The following is a 23180-nucleotide window of genomic DNA, read 5'->3' as shown; positions in this document are numbered from 1 at the left end:
ATGTGAAGGCGGCGAATAGGATTTGTGGAGGAACACGGCTTGGCCCAAGCCGTGGAAACCACCTTGGGAAACTCCTGCAAACTCGCCCAAAAGTTCTCGAATCGGAAACCGCGAAATCTCGGAGTGAAAAGGTCGGCATGGAGGAGCAGCGGGCAATGGTCAGAGATGTCAGTGGAGAGCGGTATGAGGAAGCAGTGTGGGAACATCGTCTCCCAGTCGACCGTGCAAAACACTCTGTCGATGTGAGAAAGGGTGGGGTTCCTTTGTTCGTTCGACCAAGTAAATCGATGGCCGTTGAGGTTGATCTCCTTGAGCTGAGAAGCATTGAGAGCATTCCGGAACGAGGCCATTAGCCGGTGGTTGACATTGTCGTTGTTTTTATCCTCGCGCTTGTAAATGAGATTAAAATTTCCTAAAACCAGCCACCTGGGGGGCATAGAGCTGGCAAGCAGCCGAAGCTCCTACAGGAAGGCTCTTTTCTCCGCGTTGCCTTGAGGGCCGTACGCCCGTGATCGACCAAGACATGCCGTCCTCCCGAGAAGAGATGGTGGCAGAAATGGTGTGCGCAGTAAGGGTGACATCAGAAAGAGTGAAGTGATCGTCCGAGCAAGCAAGGAGGATGCCGCCGCGGGTTCCTACAGCCGGAAGGTAAGCGAAATTGTCAACGAATGAAGGACCAAGCGTGCGTGTAAGAGTCGTAGAGTCAACGGCATCGAGCTTGGTTTCTTGGAGACAGACAACGGTGGCAGCAACATCGCGGACCAGAGCACAGACAGCATCTTGACGAGCTCTGGAATTCAACAGACATCAGGATGCATGCGTGCAACACATAAAAAAGAGCTTTGGCAGTTGATCACTAACAAAATAAGAGCAGCTGTGCCATCCCACGACTGCAAGTTGTAGCAACAACAATGTCCGGGCGATGACGCCGTGTCCCTCGAGGTGGGCGCGCTGGACCAGCATGTCCGGCGTACACTGGACCACCGAGAACAACTCAGCCGGCCTGGTGCACGCATCCCCAAGACGAGGCATGGTCGGCGCCGGGGCAGAGGATGGAGCACGGCGGGCCTGAGGGAGCGGTGGAGAGCAGCGCTTCTTGCAATCCCGAGCGCGGTGCCCCCAGCGGAGGCAGCCGGCGCACCTCCACGGGTCGCGGCAGTTCTTGGCGATGTGCCCCAGCGAGAGACAGTGATGGCAACGGATCTGGTGTTTCTTCAAACGGATCTGGTGTTTCTTCAGCTGCTCTGGCTTTTTGTTGAAGGGGTTGAGGCCGAAGTGAGCTGGGGAGCGCGGGGCTTGCCTTGAATGCGGAGGGGATCTTGGAGCCGGCCGGTGGAGCAATGAATGCGGAGGCCATCTTGGGGAAGTTGATTTCCTCCACCAGAACGGAGCTCGTACCAGCTGCCAGCCCTGCATCGAATCTTCAGCAGTAGGAGAGGACAGATCTTGGCTTGAATTCGGAGCTGACCGGGGCGGAGAGGAGCAGTAACTCACGGCTTGCCGACTGAAGCGAGCTGCCGGAGTAAAAGAGGCCACCCACCCGCGCGGAGCTCGAGGGGGAGGCGCGGAGGTCGAAGCGCACGCGGTGGACGGCGCTGCGCAACAGAAGAGGGAACCAGCTGGGAGACAGAAGGGACAAACCTTTCAGGCTGGAAACCAGCTGGGATGGGCGGCGGAGGTGGGAGCACGGTCGTCGGGGAGGCAGGCAGCAGCAGGGTGGCCGCGGTGGCTGGAGTAGCACACCGCGGGGGCGCCGCGGGCGCAGAGGGAGGAGCGCCAACGGTCATTTTTTTCATCTTAAACGTCCCCCCTGCTTCATAACCAGAAAATTACCTATGCCATGTGCGTTCATAGATACTACTACTGTACTAAAATTTGATTCGCATATCTAGAGAGAGTGTTATACGTATCCGTTCTAATCTCGACAGTTTGTTTGCGAAACCAATATGTGATGTTTGCCCCAAGGTGATGGAATCTATCAGCCTATCACAGTTTAAGATTTCTATCCTAGTCAAGATACGTTAATGGAAGGACAAAATCATTCAACCAGTCCTTGACTTTTGGTCCTCCTTGTATAAAGCATTTAAATGGATATATACTTGTATCTCTCGTCAGCATGTGTGCTTGAAACGAAACTCCTGACTCCTGAGACGGCTCTGCCGCTAAAAATCTACGCCGGCCTTTCGACATTGACTAGTATCTTTTTTTTTTCAAAAAAAAGACATTGACTCATATCATATCCCGATTCCCGAACGACCGAGAGAGAGGGATATTTTCATTTCATCTTTAGCTGTCGAGGCCTCATAAGCAGGTGTCATGTACATACCATTATCAAAACCAGAGCAGCTCAAAGCACGACTGGAGAGAGCTAGTTTGGACAAGACATTTCGTGCATGCACAGATGATGCAGGTCTTTATTTGGACAAAACGAGATTCGATCCGATCGATTAGCAAGCTGGAAAATGAAAGCAAACCAATTAACGACGACGGACGCGACTGGTTAGTTCCCCGGCAAATCGCACCATATTTGGACCCAACCGAGCCCGTGGACATGGTGGTGGTCAAATTAGTACGGTGTCAAAGTCAAAAAAACCCCGGACGGGGACGGAGCGTGCGCAATTATGGCACCGAGACTCAACGCAACGCAACTTAACCCAATGATGATGGCACGTCATGACGCCGGTTAATTAGTTTCTTCTCTGCATCCACGATAATATATACCCCTATGATGCTGCTGCGTCTAGAAAGCTTACTTGTAACAGGGACAAATCTTACCTTGTAATTTTTGCTTATCTTGTCTCCATCTTGCTTTGTTTAACCAAAATTCACTTGAACATCTCGTGTTTCATTCCTATCCCACCTGGGTTTAGGATTGGCACGTACAGGAAATTCAGAGCACATGTATTTACGTCCAGTGGAGAAGCTCGTGTCCGTGTTAAGTTAAGTAAGACCGGTCGACAGAGCTTCTCATTGTCTTGCAAGCGCGTATATGCATCATGCATGCATTCGTGGTTAGGCGTAAAAGTGTTGTTTTGCGAGTGTGTCTTGTTGTACTCTGGGAAAAACAAATTGATGAGTGGCTTGCCAGGAAACAGAGCTCTCGTTTGGTTTCGTTCCAATCAGCGGCGAGAAACAGGCGTTTCACGAGGGCACGAGGCTGATTAGTCTTAGGAGCCTAGATAAACAGCCGCCCTGGATAAACAGGCCTAAAGCAGCCACGAACAAAAAGCAAGCGCATGCACTCCATATAGCGTTCGGATAATTTTGCTACAAGCTTTGTACTAGCATGGAACCGCGGCAGATTAGTATTGTCCTCCGTCCCATAGCAAGAGATTTTTTATTAACGTATCTAGATGTTTTTTAGACATATATGCATTCATATTTGATAAAATTTGAGTCATTTAGTATGAGACGGAGGGAGTAGTATTCTGGTATTTAGGGCGACGTATTTGCTGAAAATCTTTTTCATCGAAATCCTCTCATTTCTAACTACTCCGTATTAGATCTTAAATAACGGATCAAATGAAAGTGCACGCACGCAACATTTGAATAATTGTTTTCCTTGAATCGCAGCATTGTAAAAACTACTAATCCTGATATTCACAGAGCGTTTATTTTCTTACCTTCCGAGCTTCATTGATATCTTCAGTTTGAAAAATGTCAAATGTAATTGTTCAAGTTTTCAAAAAATCTGAAAACAATTACATATGAGACGCACACGAGACGATTCAGTCCTCCTTTTCAAATAAAATATATGTAAAGATGCACTATTCATTAATCTGCAAAATTTCATACAAAAGTTTCTTCAGTTCGTGGATTGCATATTAAAAGCGATGGGACAAGATCACCGCATTTTGGTTTCAGATATTCTTGTAGATCCAAATTTCTTGGTCTCTCCAAATCATCAAATTTTTTAATGCAACAGAGACGTGCACTGTTTGTCTTTTTGTGCTGAACGATAGCTTAGGGGATAAAGGCCGTGCGTGCTCAAATATAATTTCAGAGCCCTAAAGAAATTGAAAACCTTTTATCTCTGAGAACGAAAAGGAGCTGATGGAAAACCTGCCGTGACAAAACTACATAGCACTAGGCACTAGCTAGCCGCGTGCCTTTTTGTGTGCAATTGAAAAACGCTAGTACTCCGTAATAAAAATTTCAGATCCAGCCAGCGATGCTTTCTGTAGCCGAAAAGAAACGCAAATGGAAAAAGAAAAGCTGCGTCGTCTCTATCTGACCGCACTAGACTTATTATCGTGCATGCATTTGGGCAACGTCAACTTGAAAGTTGAAACAGCTCGGGTGCTACGTGTCAGCGTCTGTCGTGATTTCAGCGGTGAAAAACTGATCCAGCTTATTAACGGCATCTTTCAGCCTGAGTCGAAATAAAGGCTGCGGTAACTTCGTCAATCTTATCTTCTAGAGAGCGCGGTGTGTATGGTGACCTATATATGTGTGTGCAAAATGGGTCGTATTTGTTTAGAAGAAAACGCCACGGCACTTTGTTCATAACAATTTAGGTTTGCTTGAAATATACCATGATGAATTTGATAGAAAATTCGGTTTTCGGCCCAGTTTTTCTTATAAACGGGCACTTCTTCCGCGGTCGAATTCTGTTCGACCGTTTTTTGGCAATAAATAACCCGTTGATGGTTGTTTCGTCAAAAATAAAAGGTTGATAGGAAATAATATGATTGGAGATATTTCCATAAGTCGTTTGGCATGAGGGAACGATTCCCGTCGTCTGACGCTGTTGCAGCTCATGAGCATACGTTTGATGCTACGGCTACCTTAGTACCACCCTAGCATCTTCGCTAGTAATCTAAAGCAATCGAGTTGATGTAACGACTGTAGATGTGGCGACATGATGCATCGCAATTTGGAATCTGTACTCCCCCAGCCCCAGCAGCCCAACACATCAACTGATCCCACTGATGGGGAGGTTTCATTCTGTTCTTTTCATTGCCTTCACTCGTAGCCTTCTCCAGCTTTGGTTTCCAGGGAGAGGCCGGGAGCGTGCATGGTGTTCCCCCCCTCTCAAATCAAAGCTGCATGCCACGAATGTTTATTTGTGGACAGCATTATTCTTTTATTCCTTGCATCGAGAGATGCTCGAGAGTTCGTTCTGAAGGGTGACGTCATTGGGGCATCTATAAGACAAGAGTCAACAACTCATATTTGGTCTCAATATTGTTTATAGTGTCGACATTAAAATAACTTATTTGGTGAAACATTTTAAATGTAAAAGGGTTAGCATTGAACACAAATTGCATATACTCCCTCCATTTCAAAATAAGTGACATTGATTTGTATAAGAGTTTATAGAAATCCAATAAGTGACATGGATTTGTATAAGAGTTTATATAAATCCAAGTCACTTATTTTGAGGCGGATGGAGTATATAATTGCATCTACAGTTTCTATCTTTAGAAACGTCAGGTTAGCTACTCTTTCTTCTTTCTCACTATCCTACAGGTCAAGGCAACTACGCCGTGGTAAAAATATACGTTGAAATCCTATTTTGGACAAACTACATAGTATAATTATACTAAACCCCACAAAATAAACTGAAATGAAAGGACCAATGCTTGTCACAAGGGCCGGTGGTTTCTCTTTATTCTTATGTTAGACAGGCTAACGGTTCTTAAACTATTTTTACTAATTATAACAAAGCAACTAACCGCGAGCAGGAAAACATGTAGAGATATTCTACAATGTATGGTTGCTATAATATTCCGCTAGCACGTCAAACACGGGTATATTATACCACCAAAATGTCAACTATAGCATCGTTTAGAGGTTTCAATCAAAAACACACCCCTCCTAGGCATCTATATATATAACGAGATGCACGACTGCACACAAGTACAACACACCATGTTTCTAAATAATGAGAATGCACATAGCACATAAAACCACAGATCAGTTTTCACAACATCTTATTCAAAATAATCAAAGAAAATACTTTCTATAGTTGAAGCAAACAGTGTAAATCCTAGTTTCTTCTTTGTACATGGAGGAACGACTCTTTCGAAGTGAATACAACTTGGATCTGAATGATCAAATGCACACCCGCACCCTTTCACCAATTGAGCTACGCACCAGGCTCGCTCAGTTCGTGCGTGGAGCCTAGTTTACATAAGACCTTTCTTGTTGCTAGTGTCCTAGCTAGCTTCTACTATTGTATACGTACCTAACATTCTGTTCTCTCATGCAAATTAAACCTAATTGATCACCAGCATTTCACCTGTTTATTACCCTACACGGATCAGAGTTCTCAATCAAGTAGTCCCTCCACCAATCCATATTATGTGTCGCTGATTTAGGGATCTAGGGAGTAAGTTTTTTTTGGTCCAAAAGGAAGTTTGTAATTAATTAAGTTACTTGTGCACTTTTTTGTAAGACAGATAACTAGCAAATTGCAGTTATCTGATCCTGCTAAGCAATAATACCCAGTTTATTAGCACGAACGAATTGATCATGGCGCTACCATCTTTTCACATATCCATATATAGAGTAGGATCAACACCACCGCACAAGTATCATTAATCTAAGTGCTCCCTCCAGGAGCATATGTTCTTCTCTCGTTGTGTAGTGGCATTCCATCTGATCCTACACACTTTGTTGCATTATCAATTAATAGATGCAAAGGTGAAGTTAATTTCGATGAAAGAATATTTTGCTGCTACGAGAAGAGGATCCAAGGAGGTAATCTCGAAGCAAAGCTAATCATCGACCGCCCAAGAACTTTCGCGACAACCACGTTTCTGTTAAATTATTGTGTATACATTGCATTTCATTTCTAGTGTATCCTTATTGTTTGTTAATACCAGATAGTAACAAAAGTTCGTGGAGATAAATATATGCATGATAGGCTTTTGTAGATGTAAGTAATATTTTACAATTAATAACTTGAAATCTAGCTTCATCGGGTACTTCATCAAATGGAATAAAGTAGCTGTGTCCCAATAATAACTTGACAAGAAGAATTAAGCATCTGCCTAACTAGACACTTTCACTTTAGCACAGATTGCAGTATCTCACTTCATAAAACTCCATTAGCTTGAGAAAAACCATCTGGTAAGTTTTGTTTTTAGAGATGCAATCTGGCAAGTTCCTCATGTTGACTTCGTGGGTCAACTTACTTCTGATGGGTTCTTTTCTCACCTTCCTGGATGGATATGCATCCTCAGTTCTGATATTTGAATAATATATGATCTCTTGAACATACAAATTAATAAAACCTAAGCGAGACTTATATATGATCTGTGTGGCAAAAAAAAAACGAGTGTCTATTTTTCAGGGTTTTATGTTTCAGACCATTAGATTTTATATTATGATCTCTCTAGTCTCAGAGAAAATCTGAGTGCTCTCAGATGGTGGACAGCTGAAACGTAGAGACTTTTTAGGCCATTAAGAGTTTTGATAAAAACAAGCAGTGTTCATGGCACATAAACCGTGACCATGTCCTAATTATCCACTTCAGGGGAGACCTACACACAACGCTGGTTGACAATGGGGGCCATTGCAGGGGACAATCACCTCAATCATCCAAAAGCTTCATGGCCCCTTGCCCCTGCTGCCTTTGCAACAAAGTGACCACTTGGGATGGAGTCATTCTTCCCATCCAAATCCAATTTGCAGCCTACATACCACAAATAATGCAACATTGCGTCTAGAGAAACATTAATAATAATTCAGCGGTGGTTGAGACTTTAATTTGTGAACAATATCCGCTTCCGTTCCTTACTCGTCTACTTCACATGTCATTAACATATCGGGTCAAAAAACATGACATTGACATAACATCTTGTAAAGTGTCACGGCAATTCAAACGAAGGATTTGATCGCTACTAAAAACTATGGCGTATCACATACTTTTGAATCAAAATTACAGAACTTGTGTTAAGCAACCAAACATGACACCCAAACCTTTGTGGCTGATAGCATAATTAATAGTGTGACATTTATCAGATGGATGTGATTTGATTTCACGTCGATTGATCAAACATTTATAATTTTGCAGTGGATTGGAATTCCATGAGCATATTTAAATCCCATGTATAATTATCACTTGGAAATAGAAGCGGATGAATATTGTAATATTGTTTTATGCAAGACAAAATCCGACGCCGCTTGCTCTCTGCCTATTTGATCCATTTTACTTTTTGTGTATATATATAATTTCTCGGTGCCACATGCAAAGCAAGCAAGTGGCTGTCGCCTGTGAATTTACACGCAACTCTACCTGAAAAGCCTTTAGCTTTGTTCATGCAATAATGTTGTACAAATTAAAAAGTTGGTTACCGAAAGCAAGGTATCACTAGGAGAATATGTAAAAGCTGGCTAGACAGGGTTTGGCATGGACAAATATGGAGAATTCAATTCACCACCTGTGCGATGAGACTGACTCAAGTCAAGTCACGCAGGCAAAAACATCATGCAAATATTCTCTTGATAATAGTAGTAATTAATTAGGCCAAGAAGAGATACATAGATCTGGCCCCTTTTTTTTAATCTATGGGTGATACGTGCGTACAGGGAACAATCTGGGAGAATTATGGATCTACACGAGATGTATATTTGGATATACTAATCCTTGATTAGATGCTCACTAACCTTTGCCCATATTTGCAAGCTACCAAACTCTAGCCCAATATAAGATTCTCAGACCACAAAAAGAAAATTGATAATACAGCCCAATATGATAGAGAAGAGGAGACATTGTTTCTCTCTCTTAGGCAAGCAAAGCTACTGTGTGCTACCCTATAAAAGGCCCTCACCAACCCATGGCTTCTTCTCCTCATCAACCATAGCCAAGCAAGATTGATCAATCACTTATCCACACCCACAGCTAAGCTACAAACCTACTAGTGCTACTACACTCCAAGCTTACCATAAGCAAAGATCAAAGAGACACGAAGAACAAGAACAAGAACAAGCAAGATCATGTACCATCATAACCATGGCGAGGTGGCCAGCCTCCACTTCCTCTTGCCTCCAAACCCTTCCTCCTCCTTCACCACTCACCACCACATGAACATGGCCTTGCCGCCTCAGGCCTACTTCCCGCCGTCCTTTGAGCCTCCCGCTCTACTCACCGGCGATGACACGGCGGCTGCCTTTGAGTTCGAGACGATCCTAGAAGAAGCGGCTCACCTCGTCAGCGGCAATGGCTCCCCCAGCTCGGGCTCCGACGGCGGGGGCGGAAACTGCTACTACCAGGAGGGTAGTGCTGGCGCTGGCGCTGCCGCTGCGGAGGAGAGGCGGCGGCGGCGGATGGTATCGAACAGGGAGTCGGCACGCCGGTCGCGCATGCGCAAGCAGCGGCAGCTGAGCGAGCTGTGGGCGCGTGTCGCGCACCTCCGCAGCGCCAACCGCCGGCTCCTCGATGAGCTCAACCGCGCATTGAGGGCTTGCGCCGATGCCTGCCGCGAGAGTGCCCGGCTCAGGGACGAGAAGACCAAGTTGACTGAGAAGCTCGAGCAGCTGTTGAAACAACCGGCGCCGGAGAAGACGGCCTCATCCTCCGCGGCCTCCAGCAATCGCAGTAGCTGCTCCTCAGAGCCATGCAAGAACAGCGCCACTGCTGCTGATGGTGTTACTGAATGAATACTATTCATAGTATCTTATCCAACCAAATTTTTACTTGAGGGGATACCAACTACTATATCAATAAAAACATGTATAACTAAACAATGATATATGCTTATTTAATGGTGATAAACTAGTAGGGTCATATCCCTGCTAATCAATTTCCCTATTTGGAAGATGTTTTCTGTAACTAGTTTGGTAGTAAATCTTGTGCCGGGTAGATTTAACATGGATAGGGATTATTATTTGCAAGTTGCAAACTTATATGACACTAGAACAGTAGCAGACCAAAGCATGAGAGGGAGAGAGCAAGGAAGGATCACAAACCCGTGAGAACGACAAGTGTTCAACTTTCCATAATGCTGTGCAACTACGAAGCGAAAAATATAATATTCAGTGCCTTTCACTTGATGATGTCATGAGCTCAACTTGCATGTAGTGTAATGTAATGGATTATGTGCTTTGTGATTGCTAATGTTTATGGATTGCAAACTTTGTTGATGGCAACTTAAATTACATATAAACATGCTTCTGCAGTTCTGCTTTTCTTCGATCGATCGGCAGGTGTTAACTTTTATAATTTTGTATCAAGCAAGGTTCGGCATAGGTATCAAGCAATTTTGGCATATGAATGTAGCTGCCATCAAGATCTAACAACATATCCTATTCACTGGGAGATGCTTATCGGATATGATTCCCAAGAATCTTGAGCAAAAGCCCAGTAACATGTGCATGCTGCAAAACAAAATCAATGTTTTTCCTCACAATATATAAATTCCATAGCCAAATGCGCAAAGGTGAAAGCATCGTTTATCCAAATGGACAATAACAAATGATGATTAAGAATGTTTGGATGTTACTTTCTCTTGGAAATATCGGCATCATGATGATTAAAGTATCAATGTAGACATGAATATTTTTTTGAAAAAAGTGCATAAGAACCCACGAGATTTATATTCCAGTGACGAATTTAAACAAGGGAAGCGCTAATGGTACACGAATTACAGTTCACAAGAAATTAAATTAAGAGTCACATTTCAACTGCAGAACTATCTGGTTGAAGAAGGAACGAAATCAGCACTAATAAAAGAATGCGGAATAGAGCAGAGCAAAACCAAATCTAAGCCTTGCTTGAAAAATCAAATCAAATCTAGAGCCAAGTGAGGGGGAGGTGTGAACACAAGGGAGAAAGACTTCCCACCAGGGTGAGATGCTCACATCACAGGCCCGAGCAACAGCGATCAAAAGAGGCAGGGCCCAGCCTGGGCCCTGTGCTGCACACGGTGGAAGAAGCACCAGTGCACCATACATTGTCTCACTCACGGTGGTCGCTGCAATGGAGCTTTCCTCGCAAGTCACAACAGGAGGGAACAACTGGAAAGTACAGGAGCACTTCAACAAACCAAACCATCCCAGGAGCCAACTTACCAGGTGCACCAAGATAAGAACGGCCAGATCCAGTTTCAGGTGTGCAAGTTGAAGCTTGCCATGGATCGATATTTGAGCAGACGCACCGGAATAATTGGCATTGGAGGCAGTGCAATGTTGGTGCCTGGAACAGAATATTGCACGAAGAGACCGGTGCCTTGCACATGAAAGCTTTCAACAGAGGAGGAATCCGAAAATATGCAAAGACCAGTGATATGACAATGCAGGTAAAAAGATGAAAATATCAATATCAGTATCTGTATGCTGGCCCAAAAGTTGTAGAAACAATCCCACAGAGACAGAGCTACAAGTTTGTACGCACGTCGACAGTTCAACACAACCAGACTAGATTTGGTGCATAACATCTCCAAAGGTGATCTGATGCATAAGATCTCCAATGAGCTGCTCCTTTCTTAAGAGTTTTCACCAGCCAGAGATGGAGGATTGCATTCGGCAAAGGAGGCAGCTATCAGAGATGGTCACATATTCTTCTCACTGTACTCCTCTTGGCAAATTTTTGCTGGATCCCTGCAAATAAACTTGTAAGCGACCACCTAAGAAACAAAAGGCAAATGGTTGCTACACGAAATTCCGGAACAATATAAAGGAAAAAAAAACACAAACAGATATATAGACCATTGCACCTGCTTATTTGAATGGTCTCAGACTGGGTAGTTATTTCTTCAAGCGCATCTCCTGTTAATGGAATGGTGAAAATGCAGAAAGAAGTTACACATGCAGCTCCAATGACAATACAGAAGGACAGAAGTAGAATTTGAATTCAACTTATCAGTTGGAAAATGAGAGCACACTTTGCTATCACACTGTGTCTGGCCACGCAGAGAAAGTACGGAAGGTATATGAGATCGGCATTAAAGATCTTAAGGTTTGACAGGCAAATGTGCTCATAGATCGGCATTATGTGGTTCTAACATACTCCCTCCGATCCTAAATTGTTGTCGAAATATTACATGTATCTAGACGCTTTTTAAGAGTAGATACATTCATATTTGGACAAATTTGAGTCAAGAATTTAGAATCAGAGGGAGTAGCTGTTAGGTTTGGAGACTCCAAATTTAGTACTTACCACATTTGCTACTCCCTCAGATCAACTTTTCGCTAGTTTAGTACAACTTTGATACAAAGTTGTAAGTTGTACTAAACCAGCGACACTTATTATGAATCGGAGGGAGTAGTTTACATTGAATTACACTACCATATAATCCATGTTGCTATCTCATACCATTAAGGATCTTAAGGTCACACATGCGCTCTCATACCATTAGGGATCTTTTTTTTTTCAGGAAACACATACAAGTGTGCGCCGATTGTATTAAGAAGAAAAGGCCTGAGCCAGTCCACACAAATCCACTTACAAACCAAGCCAGAGGCTCAAAAGAAAGAAAAACACCCTAATTTCGCAGACGCCCCACGATTTCCCACCTAGAGCATTCCTCCTCGATGTCGCAACAGATCTTGGCGACGGTACAAAATTTATCGCTGAAAATGCGCTGGTTCCGCTCAAGCCAGATGCTGCGCAAGGTGAGAAGAACAACTCCGCCCTTAGAGCCCCATTCCTTCGCCGGCCAAGAAAGAAGGAGCTTTTCCCACCATGGCCTCAAAGAATCCCTCGGTGACGGAGAGGAAGAAGCTAAATTCCTGCGAGAAAGTAGATTAAACCAAATTTGGCGCGAGAAAACGCACTGAATGAGGAGATGATCAATAGTCTCGAATTCTTGGTCGCAGAGGGGGCAAGTAGCATCGTCTGAGAGACCACGATAAAGGCGACGTTCCGCGGTCCAGCAACGGTCTCGCAAAGCCCGCCAGGCAAAGAGCTTGAACTTGAGCAGCGCTTTGGAATTCCACACCAGGTCAAAGCCGGGCGAAGAGGAGCCCAAGAACAACGCGTTGTAAGCAGCCCGGGAAGAGAAACTTCCGTCGGACGTCCACTTCCACAAACACTTGTCCTCCCCCTGCGAGAGAATAGGAAGCAGGGAGATGCACTCCCACAGCTCCAGGTATTGACCTAACACCACGAGCGGAAGCCCGCCGCGGATATTAGAAACCCAAGTCGACTCAAGGAGAGCCGTGGCGACCATGCGAGTACGACGCGCCTTGGGATCCACAAAAGGGAGGAGTGCCGGGGCCAACTCCTCCAAGCAGGAACCGTCGATCCACCTATCACTCCAGAAAAGAGTGGCTCTTCCATTGCCAACCGATGAGAACAGGAAGCCTGAAAGAAAGCCCGGCAATCGGAACGGACGTGCGGAGGTAGGTTACCGGCGGTCTTGGACCGCCACAAGGCCTTAGATCTGAACCGATGTTGAGATACGCCAGGTTGTGGAGCCCCAGACCACCGAGCGACTTAGGACGACACACGACCTTCCACGCAACCGGGCAGGCGCCACCGCTGGACAGCGAAGAGCCAGACCAGAACCCACGGCGGGCACACGCCTAGCTTTGTCGATAGCATTGAGAACCCACGGCGGCAGGTCAAGAGCGAGCATGTGGTAGACCGGCATCGCAGTCAGCACCGCTTGAACGAGCACGAGGCGGCCAGCCGTAGAGAGCAAGCCTGCTCTCCACGCTGGCAACCTGCTGTGCACTTTGTCCACGAGGGCTTGCAGGGAGCCTTTACTCAGCTTTCCACTTGCCAGCGGGAGCCTGAGATAGGTGCAAGGGAACGCCGCTGACGAACAAGGAAGGGAAGGCTCGAGGACGGCCTCGTCGGCAACCCGGATGGGGAATGCATTGCTCTTGGCGAAATTGGGCTTAAGGCCCGAAGCCTCCCCAAAGAGCTCCAAGATGGAACGCGAGGCGTCAAGCTCCGAAGAGGCCGCTCGGGCGAAGAGCGCAACGTCATCAGCGAATTAGGACAAACGAAAATGAACAGTCCCCGAGGGGAAAGGGAAACGACCGCCGTGGCCTCGGCGAAGTCAAAGAGAGCAGCGAGCAAGTCCATCGCAAGGATGAACAGCGTGGGCGAGAGCGGATCCCCCTGACGCAGTCCACGGCCATGCCAGAAGCGGGCCGAAGGATGTCCGTTGATGAGCACCTTGGAGCTAGCCATGGTGAACAGAAACCGGATCCACTCGCGCCACTTGTGGCCAAATCCACGGGCAAGAAGCACCTCAAATAAGAACGGCCAGGAGAGGGAATCAAAAGCTTTTGAAATGTCGAGTTTGAGGAAAATGGCCGCAAACTTTCTACGGTAAGGGCACGGATGGAACCTTGGACCGCCCTGAAATTGTCTTGAATGGATCGCCCGTGAATGAAGGCACTCTGATTACTCTTGATGAGACAAGGAAGCCGGCCTCTCAGGCGCAAAGCAAGGAGCTTGGAGAACAACTTGCTGAAGCAATGCACTAAGCTAATGGGCCGAAAGGCCTTCAGCTCTTCAGCCACGTCCACTTTGGGAATGAGCACCACTAGGGCCTGATTCAAAGAAGCAAACCCAGTGGGCTGGAGATGGAACCAGGCATCCAGGGCAGCCAGAACGTCCACTTTGACAATTTCCCAGGAGCTCTGAAAGAAACGAAGGAGAAATCGTCAGGGCACGGAACCTTATCTGCCGGCATAGCGCATAGCGCCTCCCACACCTCGGCGTCACTCCACGGAGCCTCCAAATCGGAGAGATCATCCGCCACAGGGTAGAGAAGACCGAGATCGATGCTTCGCCGTCTCGGAGCCACTGGCCCAAGCAAGGCGGAGAAGTAATCGTGGGCCTCCTCCTCCATGGACGATTGATCGACAATGGAGGCCCCACCGATGGTGAGGCGGTGGATGAAATTGCGCTTCCGACGCATCGCCGCATGGGCATGAAAGAATTTAGTATTGGCGTCGCCTTCATTCATCCACAAGAGACGAGACCGTTGGCGAGCAATGTTGCGCTCGAGAGAAGCAAGCGCAAGGCATCGCCACTTCAACAATCTCCTAAATTCCACTTCCCCCGCCGAGAGCCGCCTGGCATCTTGAGCCGCGTCAAAATGGAAGATGAGCTCATGAGCCATGCAGAGCTGAAGTTTAATATTCCCGATATTGTTGTCGCTCCACTTGCGGAGGCCCAACGCCGTGGCGCGGAGACGACGATTCAGATGGACAAGAGGACGAGCCAGCGGGTCGTCCACAGAAATCCACAAGCGGCTCACCTCCTCGGCAAACCCCGGCATCGAAGGCCAGAAACTCTGGAATTGAAACCGCCGCTTCAAGGAGACCGCGGGCGACAGGCACATGAGGAGCGGCGAATGGTACGAGACCGAGGAGGACTCCGCAAACAAAAGATTGTCCGGGAAGCGGAGTTCCCACTCCACAGAGCCAAACCAACGGTCAATCTTTTCCAGGGTCGGGATGTCACGCTCATTAGACCAAGTGTAGGAACGCCCGATGAGAGGGGCGTCTTTGAGCGCCAACTCGTTAATCACAAGACGGAATCGACGAATCCATGAGCGGCGAACCTGAAGGTTGTTTTTGTCTTGTGGGTCAAGCAGAAGATTGAAGTCTCCCACGACCGCCCAGGGCCCGGGAAAGGAGACGCGGAGCTCGCGAAGCTCGTCGAGGAAAACTGGCTTAAGTGAATCGCAGGCTGGCCCATAAACTACGAAAATTCACCAAGGCGCTTCCCCACTAGGACAGACCCGGGCAGAGAGGGAGAAGACACCCTGAGCAAACGAATCCAGGCTCACCAGAGAGGATTGCCAAGCAATCACGATACCACCCCTCGTACCGGAAGCAGGCAAATAATCGAAACCATCGAAGCGGGGGCCAAGCATCGCATTAATGTCGAAAGAGATTACAAGCTCAAGCTTAGACTCGCACAGGGCCACAACGGCAGCACCAGACTTAAGGATGATCGCCCTAATGGCTCTACAACGACCCGGGTCATTAAGACCACGCACATTCCACACAAGAAAGGACAAACTCTTGCAATCCATGGGGAAGACCCACATCCACAGACGGCGACACCTAGGCGGAGCCAGCCTCCACCGTGGTCCCGAGATTGAACAGGGCAGCCAGCGCTTCAATGTCCACCTGACGCAACGGATGATCAAACTTGGCTTTGTAGCGCTGGAGATCGGCGTCAGAGAAGGCGTTGCCGGAAGTGGAGATCCCCAGTTTCGACATGAGCACTCCCTGAGCCTTGCGGACAACCGGACAAGCCACCATGGGCTTGCTTGCCAAGTGAGGGCTGTGGCGCAGGGAGAAGCCGGGGGCGATGGAATTTCTACGACGCACCACAGGTGTGGAAGACAGCAAGGGCTTATCCAGATTAACCTGTACGCAGCATAGAAACAGGTCAAGGGGAGGTCTAGGCGCCGACAGGACTGAGGAGTCGACCGCCGAGGAGCAGGGTTGGGCCCAATCCACAGTCGATGGCGGAGCCGAGAGGGGGAGGGAGGCCGACCCAAGTTGGTCAACAACCAAGTGGGCCTCAGCCGTTAGGCTCTTGGAATCCACAATGGAAGTCTGACCCAAGGGAGGGGAAGGGGCAGCCACGGCTTGGGCAGCAACCCGCTGGGCCTCCGTCGCATGGGCTGCAACCAAATGGGCTTCAACCGCATGAACAGCAGCAAGCTGGGCCTCAACTGCTTGGGCCGCGAGCGGAGGCAGGCCCCGCGTCGGGCTGAGCAATGGAGCCACGGGAGGGGTCCACGGGCCAGAGCACCAGAGGGAAGGGGACATCTGACAGCCAAGGGAGATCGGAGAGCCAGCAGCACGATCCCGCAATCCCGGCACGCGCGAGGCAGGCGGGGACTGGGGGCCAGTTTGACCCCCAAATTCCGGCACGCGCGGCATGGGCGCGGCGGAATCCAGAGCCGACAGCTGCTCCACGACAAGAGGCAGGGCAGGTTCAGAAGAGACAGGAGGGACTTGCTCCCCGACAGGGGGTTCCACGTGAAGCACAGGGGCCCCCACCTCTGGCGAACCATCCACGTGAGCATGGGCGGGGGGCTCCGGCAGAGAATCCGTCGCCGGATCCAACAACGGAACGACCGGAGGAGCCGGAGGAGACGGCAACGGAAGCACCGGCCTCCACGCCCAGGCCTGGGACTCCGGAGGGGCGTTCTGCGAACTGGCGCCAGAAGGCCAGCGGTGCCTCGTACGTTGCCGCTTGCGGCGGGCCTGAGGAGGTGGGGCGGGGGCGGGTCCGAGTCATCCCAATCACTGGGACGACCGTTGTGCCCACTATCGCCGTCGTCCCAACGCCCGTCCAGGTAACGCTCCGGACTGATCACCGGAGAGGCTTCAATCTCGCGCACGCGCACACCAATAGAGTAGGCAAGAAGCGGAACATTAGACCGGAATCGACGCCCACGCTGGGGAGCGCGGAGACGACTACCGGAGTCCGGTTCAGTTACCGCGAGGGAGAGCGACGAGGGAAAGGACATCCCCGGCTTCGTCCACACCGACAGCTTGAAGGAACTCATGTCAGAACGACTAGAAGTGGCAAAGTCCGCTTCATCAACCCAGCAAAAATCCTCCAGGAGCGATTCAGCCGAGCAGAGTTCCCACGCATGGGCGGGGATGCCCCGGAGCTCCACTTCCACCTTGCGATTGAAATTGAGTGGCCTGGCGTGAGAGTGCCGGCTCCACTGGCGGACTTTGATGGTGAAATCATCCCCATGGAAGCGGCCCGCGCTGAGCACGCGATGCATGTTCCGAGCCGAGTTGAAGATGAAGAGGAACTTCTCGGGGTGGAAGGCCCGAACCGAGACGTCCTCCGGCGACAGGGAGAAGACCCGGCGAACGGTAACATCCGCGTCCCAGACCGTAGCATTACCGCGTTCCATGGAACCCACAAGAGCTAGCCCGTTGGAGTTCTTCCTCGAGGCGAACCATCTCCGGCGACGGGTCCACAATGCAAAGCTTCCCAGGCGGATCTTAAGGTTCGACAGGTAATATAATGTGCTCATAGATCGGCATTATTGTGGTTCTAACATAGCTGTTAGGCTTGGAGACTCCAAATTTAGTACATACCACATTTGCTAGTTTACATTGAATTACACTACCATATAATCCATGTTGGCCCAAAACGCAGCTCTAAGCACAGGGGAGGGGGGGAGTGCAACAGAACGACATACCACGTCGGAGTTGGACTTTTAGGAATTTGGGCAAAGCAACAGAACTGGACATTACAGAGCCTCAATTGTTGATACATGGACCACATGCAAGTGTGGCCTTACGGCAACAAATGGCATGGGACATGTACTACTCCCTCCGTTTTTTAATGTAAAACGTATAAAATTTCCAGCCGGTTTCCTGAATATAGACGCGTGGTGTTCTGCCCGTCCAGCGCGAGTCACGTGCGACGGAAAACCGCACCGCCGTTGCATATATGCGTGAGAAAAGCTAGGCAGTTTCCTTCCGTGTTGCATGCATGCATGCTAATTGGATCTCTTTCCTAATTACACATCTGCACGGGCGCTAACAGTTATGGTGGGTGTTCTTCCGTTTGCATGCATGCATGCTAATATTCACGTTGAAGTTTATACGCCTTACATTGAAAAACGAAGAGAGTACCATATTGCCAGATTTATAAAACAAAACAAGAAAACTACTCCATACCTCAAATTTTCAGGTCATATGGTTATTTCGTGATACATGGGACTGGAGTGTGGTAGTACCTTTATCAAAAGCTTTCCGAGCTTTCCTAGAAAACTCTATGTCCTTCAAACGTGCTGCAAGTATAGCCCGAAATTTGTTGTTCTTCTCTTCATGCTCCAGGTTTTTTGCTTCTCCAGTACAAGAACTATCTCCTGGGAGGACAAATTTTGGTTCATTTTAGATCTGACATTTGGATATAGTTCGAACTTTTTGAAGTGAAAGCTCCTCTAAGGCCCATTTGGAAAGCATGGTTTTCATAAAAAGAAAAGGAAAAACAGTTCCATACTTCCATTCTCATGGGAGTTGGGAAAATTCTCGTGTTCAAACTTCAAACGAGGCCTAAATAGCTAAATCAGTGCCAACGCAAACGACAGTAAAAAAGAGAACACAAGTATGTTGCCCCAAAAATTTCCCATCTAACATGTGGTCCCATGGGTCCGGAAGAAGTTACTCCGTCTGTCCGCCTATACCACGCGTGAATAGTATTTTCACTAGTACCAAGAAAATCTTCTACTCTTTTATTGATTGGACCACTTTTGCATGCATGTCTTTTTGATTGGATGGCTTCATTATACCCTGCTATTTGTGGACTACTAGCAAAATAAATCACGCCTCATAAAAGCGGACATAAGGAGTACCTTATCTTTCAATTGTGAGAATTTTATGCAAACAAGTGTACTCAAAGCATTCACTTCGACCTGGTATTTTAGGTTCCCAATCTATAATTTTCATGGATTTGTGGGCCCAACGTAACAGATAGCGACAGCTATATTTTGTGTTTTCATCTACATACTCTACCTGAAGTGTTCAAAAATACAGAAAAATAGTATGCTGTCAAGGTTTTAATATGAAGATGGAATTAAAATCATCTCTCAGTTCTAAATCGGTACATTTTAGAGGGGCTTAAAAACATATTGAGATGACATTTTCTTTAGAGAATATAACTGGTACCAATACCTCTATCAACAGCCTTGGTGGAAAGGAATTTGTATTTGTCCTTCAGATATGCTGCAAGTATAGATTGCTTTTTTTTTATCCTCTCTTCGTTCTCCAGGATTGTTGCTTCACTACGTAAGAGTAATACAAGTATGTTTACTGTCAGAATTTATGATTTCTTCCAGTGACTAAGCAACAGCTTAGCTCCATAAGAACACTACATTAGTTCGCAATTCCAAATCATTTGAGAAAGAAAAGGAGGCTGTTCAAAATTGTTGGAAATATGCATTTGCATTTAGCAGTACTAAACAAGGGTAGGTTAGCACGGAGAAATTGACAACAGTGTAAAAGAATGAAGTAGAAGCTAACTGGACAATACAAATAGAGCCTAGAATGAACTCAAAATAACCTATCGTAAACAAACAACGGTACAGCAGGTAAAGCAGGCCTAGAATGAACCAGAATTGTGTCCTTAGACCTACAGTATGTCATATGTGATATCTCCAATATAAGCCTTGTTTTTTTATCACTGAGACTGAATAGAGCATAAGATTTCGTGAAATAGATGCGACGGCTGAATTTCTGGCCCACAAAGATCAAGTAAAGTGCATTGAAACATCGACAATTAACAGTGACTGTGAATTTATGGCAATTGTGAGTTGCAAATAGTGCCTTTGAAAGCTTCCTAGGGACAGTTTTCTATAGTAGGAGGGATAATTGATCATCCGTGGCGACAATTGAACAAACACAGGCCTAGAATAAGAGTACCGACATATCTATAATGGAAATTGATCATTCATGGCGACAATTGAGCAAACGCATAACATGAGGTGCAGAAACAACAACGGAAAGTAAAACAGGAACAGCTAAGGGGAGCATTACTCCTCCTCCCAATCCCATGGACACGGGGGTATCGATTCCTGCGCGACGACGGCGCCAGCGCCTGTCTCCTCCTGCGGGGGAATAGATCAGGAAACACCAGGGGTTCAGTGAGCACAGCGGCGAGACGAACGGGAGTTACGGGGATCATGAGCAGTGGTGGGCGATTGAGGGAGGGATGAGGTACCTTGACAGGGTGGCGCTCCGACGGCGGGGAGCAGACCACACCGGGCGATGCTTTGGGCAGCGGATCATCGGCGGCGCGGACCTGTCGGGAGGACGACATTTCGGAGGCTGGCGATGATGAAGGCGGCGGCTGCTGCTGCTAATCCCGGGGAGTTCAGAAATAAAGGGTTCGAAGTTCGCCGATCTATGGTTAAATATATGGTAGTACTAGATCCGGCGGTTCCAAAAACTTGAAGTGAAAAGAAAAACTCTGTTCCAGTTTTTTTTTTCAACAGTCATTGGTGCAGTGCACATGTCTATATTCTGCGTTTCATATTATCAACCAATGTACTTAGGTCCCGTTCGGTGGCGCTTCAACTCACAAATCCGCGCGTTCTGATTTGGATGGTTTAATATACCTAATCCGGCGGTTCAAAACCCTGAAGTGAAAAAGAATATCTCAGTTCCAGTATTTTTTTCAAGAGTCATTGGTGTGCAGTGCACATATTTAAGCTGCGTGTTTCATATATTTGCCAATTGTACTCAGGTCTCGTTTGGTGGCGCTTCAACTTGCAAATCCGGATGCGGAACGCGTGGATCGGTCTTGAACGGTCGGGGTCTACAGATTGCAAAACGTGGACGTCTCATAAGAAAATTTTGTAGAGAGAGTAAAACACAGATTCAAGTCGGTGTCATGTCCGGAGTTGGAAAGAAACATGTGGCAAAATTTTTGCTCACCAACAAACTCCATCTCGAACATTTCGTCATGTCAACTATCTCGATCTGAAATCCCTAGTGCACATCATCATCAGTGCCGTGTAGGGGCTCCTAGGGCCTCGAGAACTATAGCTGCCACCTCGCCTGAGGTCGTCATCAAGCCACCACGTTCGACTTTGACGAGAGCATGTCGGCCAAAGAGTGGGCCACGACATCAGCACCACGATGACGAGCACCAGCATGCTGCCCAGATTGATGATAAGAAGTAGGACCTTTGTTACCAAAAGAAGTGATGCTCTTACTACGATCACAAGAGCCCTTTCCAAGAGGTGACGGCAGCCGCAATCTTCACATCACTATGAGGAGGCAGCTTCTCGGAGAAGCCCTTCCTGGAGGCCTAAAAGAAGGGGGCGTTTGTCCTCAACCTCATGGAGGTGATGTCGTCAGCCTTGATCTTCCCTCGAAGCCAAAGCGGTCTACCAAACAAAATCACCAACTCCAAATTTACTAGAGTGCGGATTACGGATCGAAGATCTAAACTTTCGGATTTTGGGCTTCCGAACGGGGCCTTCAATCTTATTAGCTCAAAAATAAAAAAGTAAAGTCTGTTTTAAACCTTGTGCTTGTAGAGTGTGTCTAAATCGAACCTTCACCTCTAAATCCCTGAAATTGACACCCTAACCTTATTGATCCCGGCCGAATCTAACCTTAGACTCGTTTGGCAGGCCGGGAAAAGAGCGATCCCGGCCGGAATTACTAACACCTCTTATTACACTCACTGACATCGTTGTCCCACATGTCATATTGATCTTCTTCCTCAAGCTCAGTCCATGTCCTTCTTTGGTTTCTCTCCATCATTCGACCGGCTTGAGCTTGGAGGCGGACTTATTGTGGTTGATGACGGTCTCTTTGGTCGAGGCTGGCGACGTTGAGGAATGGCGAATTGATTGATTAGTGAGGGTATAAGACGACGAGGGATAGCGGTCAGGTGGTGTTCTGGTCGACGTGGCGCTTGGCAGCGATGGAGCAGGCCTGGAACTTGATGGCGATGGCGTGCTCCAACTCCCTGACGTGATACCTGATGTAGCGGTCCATGCTGGTCACCTATAGCAGCTTGGTGGTGTCAATGGCGCCCAGCTTCTTGATGTACACCGGCCGGCGGCCACTCGTCCTTGTCCACCCCGTGGCGCCCTGCTCCAGGACCGTGTCATCTAATCGAACTCGGAATCCTACACCTAACTTGCTGCCATGGATTTATTCCCCGATTGCATTCAAAATCTGGGCCTTGTGGGCAAAAACACAAACAGGAAGAAGGCAAGGAATGGATTGTGGGGAATTTACGTACTTAGATGATCTCGAACTTGCCGGCCTGGTAATCGTCGTGGCTGGCGGGGAGGAGCTTCTCCAGTACCAGCATCTGCCCGAAACGCGTCCACAGCGGGCCATCTCCTCCGCGTCGCGCCTGTCCTCGATCGCCAGCAGGTCCCCACCGGGGCTCAAGCAGCCGCGGCCAATCACTGGCCCGCCGAGCATCAAGGAGAAAAGAAGCACGTCATTCCCGATTCGATGAACAAACAGGAGCAGGCATTGTCGAACAAGCAGGCGTTACATGGCCTGAGTTGCGATGTCAGTGCGGTGGGTGTCCAAGTCGGCAGCGGCGGCGAGGGAGGAGCATGTGGTGGTGTACCCGCCGATGCTGTCGCTACAAGTGCCCCAGGGAGAGCTTGCGCTGAATGGGCTTGAGAAAAAAGACCAGTAGAGGAAGAAGACCAATATGAGGCAACGATGTCAGTGGGTATAATAAGAGGGGTTAGTAATCCTGATCAGGATCGCTTTTTTCCGGCCTGCCAAACCAGTCTAAG

The 23180-nt window shown here is 47.7% G+C and overlaps 2 protein-coding genes and 1 long non-coding RNA gene across 3 annotated transcripts; 1 reads left to right on the top strand and 2 right to left on the bottom strand.

Moving 5' to 3' along the window:
• Nucleotides 1-698: 698 nt before the first annotated feature.
• On the bottom strand, nt 699-2041 carry LOC112271455. Its single transcript, XR_002964432.1, has 2 exons — nt 1495-2041; nt 699-1410 (listed from the first exon to the last, which is right to left on the bottom strand). It is a non-coding gene; the product is annotated as an uncharacterized LOC112271455 (long non-coding RNA).
• A 6680-nt stretch (nt 2042-8721) lies between these two features.
• Nucleotides 8722-9843, top strand: LOC100843982 (bZIP transcription factor 11). The gene has a single exon (XM_003572270.4). It carries the CDS (start codon nt 8947-8949, stop codon nt 9607-9609), a length of 663 nt encoding a protein of 220 aa, XP_003572318.1. The 5' UTR covers nt 8722-8946; the 3' UTR covers nt 9610-9843.
• A 1365-nt stretch (nt 9844-11208) lies between these two features.
• Nucleotides 11209-20765, bottom strand: LOC106866456. The gene is made up of 6 exons (XM_014900699.2): nt 20624-20765; nt 20440-20510; nt 19579-19688; nt 18642-18773; nt 11664-11715; nt 11209-11547 (listed from the first exon to the last, which is right to left on the bottom strand). Exons 1-6 carry the CDS (start codon nt 20720-20722, stop codon nt 11499-11501), a joined length of 513 nt encoding a protein of 170 aa, XP_014756185.1. The 5' UTR covers nt 20723-20765; the 3' UTR covers nt 11209-11498.
• Nucleotides 20766-23180: the final 2415 nt, after the last annotated feature.

This window comes from Brachypodium distachyon, chromosome 3 (assembly GCF_000005505.3).
Source record: "Brachypodium distachyon strain Bd21 chromosome 3, Brachypodium_distachyon_v3.0, whole genome shotgun sequence".
Lineage (NCBI taxonomy): Eukaryota > Viridiplantae > Streptophyta > Magnoliopsida > Poales > Poaceae > Brachypodium > Brachypodium distachyon.
The sequence above is the reverse complement of the archived record's forward strand: the minus strand, read 5'-3'. Positions and strand labels throughout refer to the sequence as shown.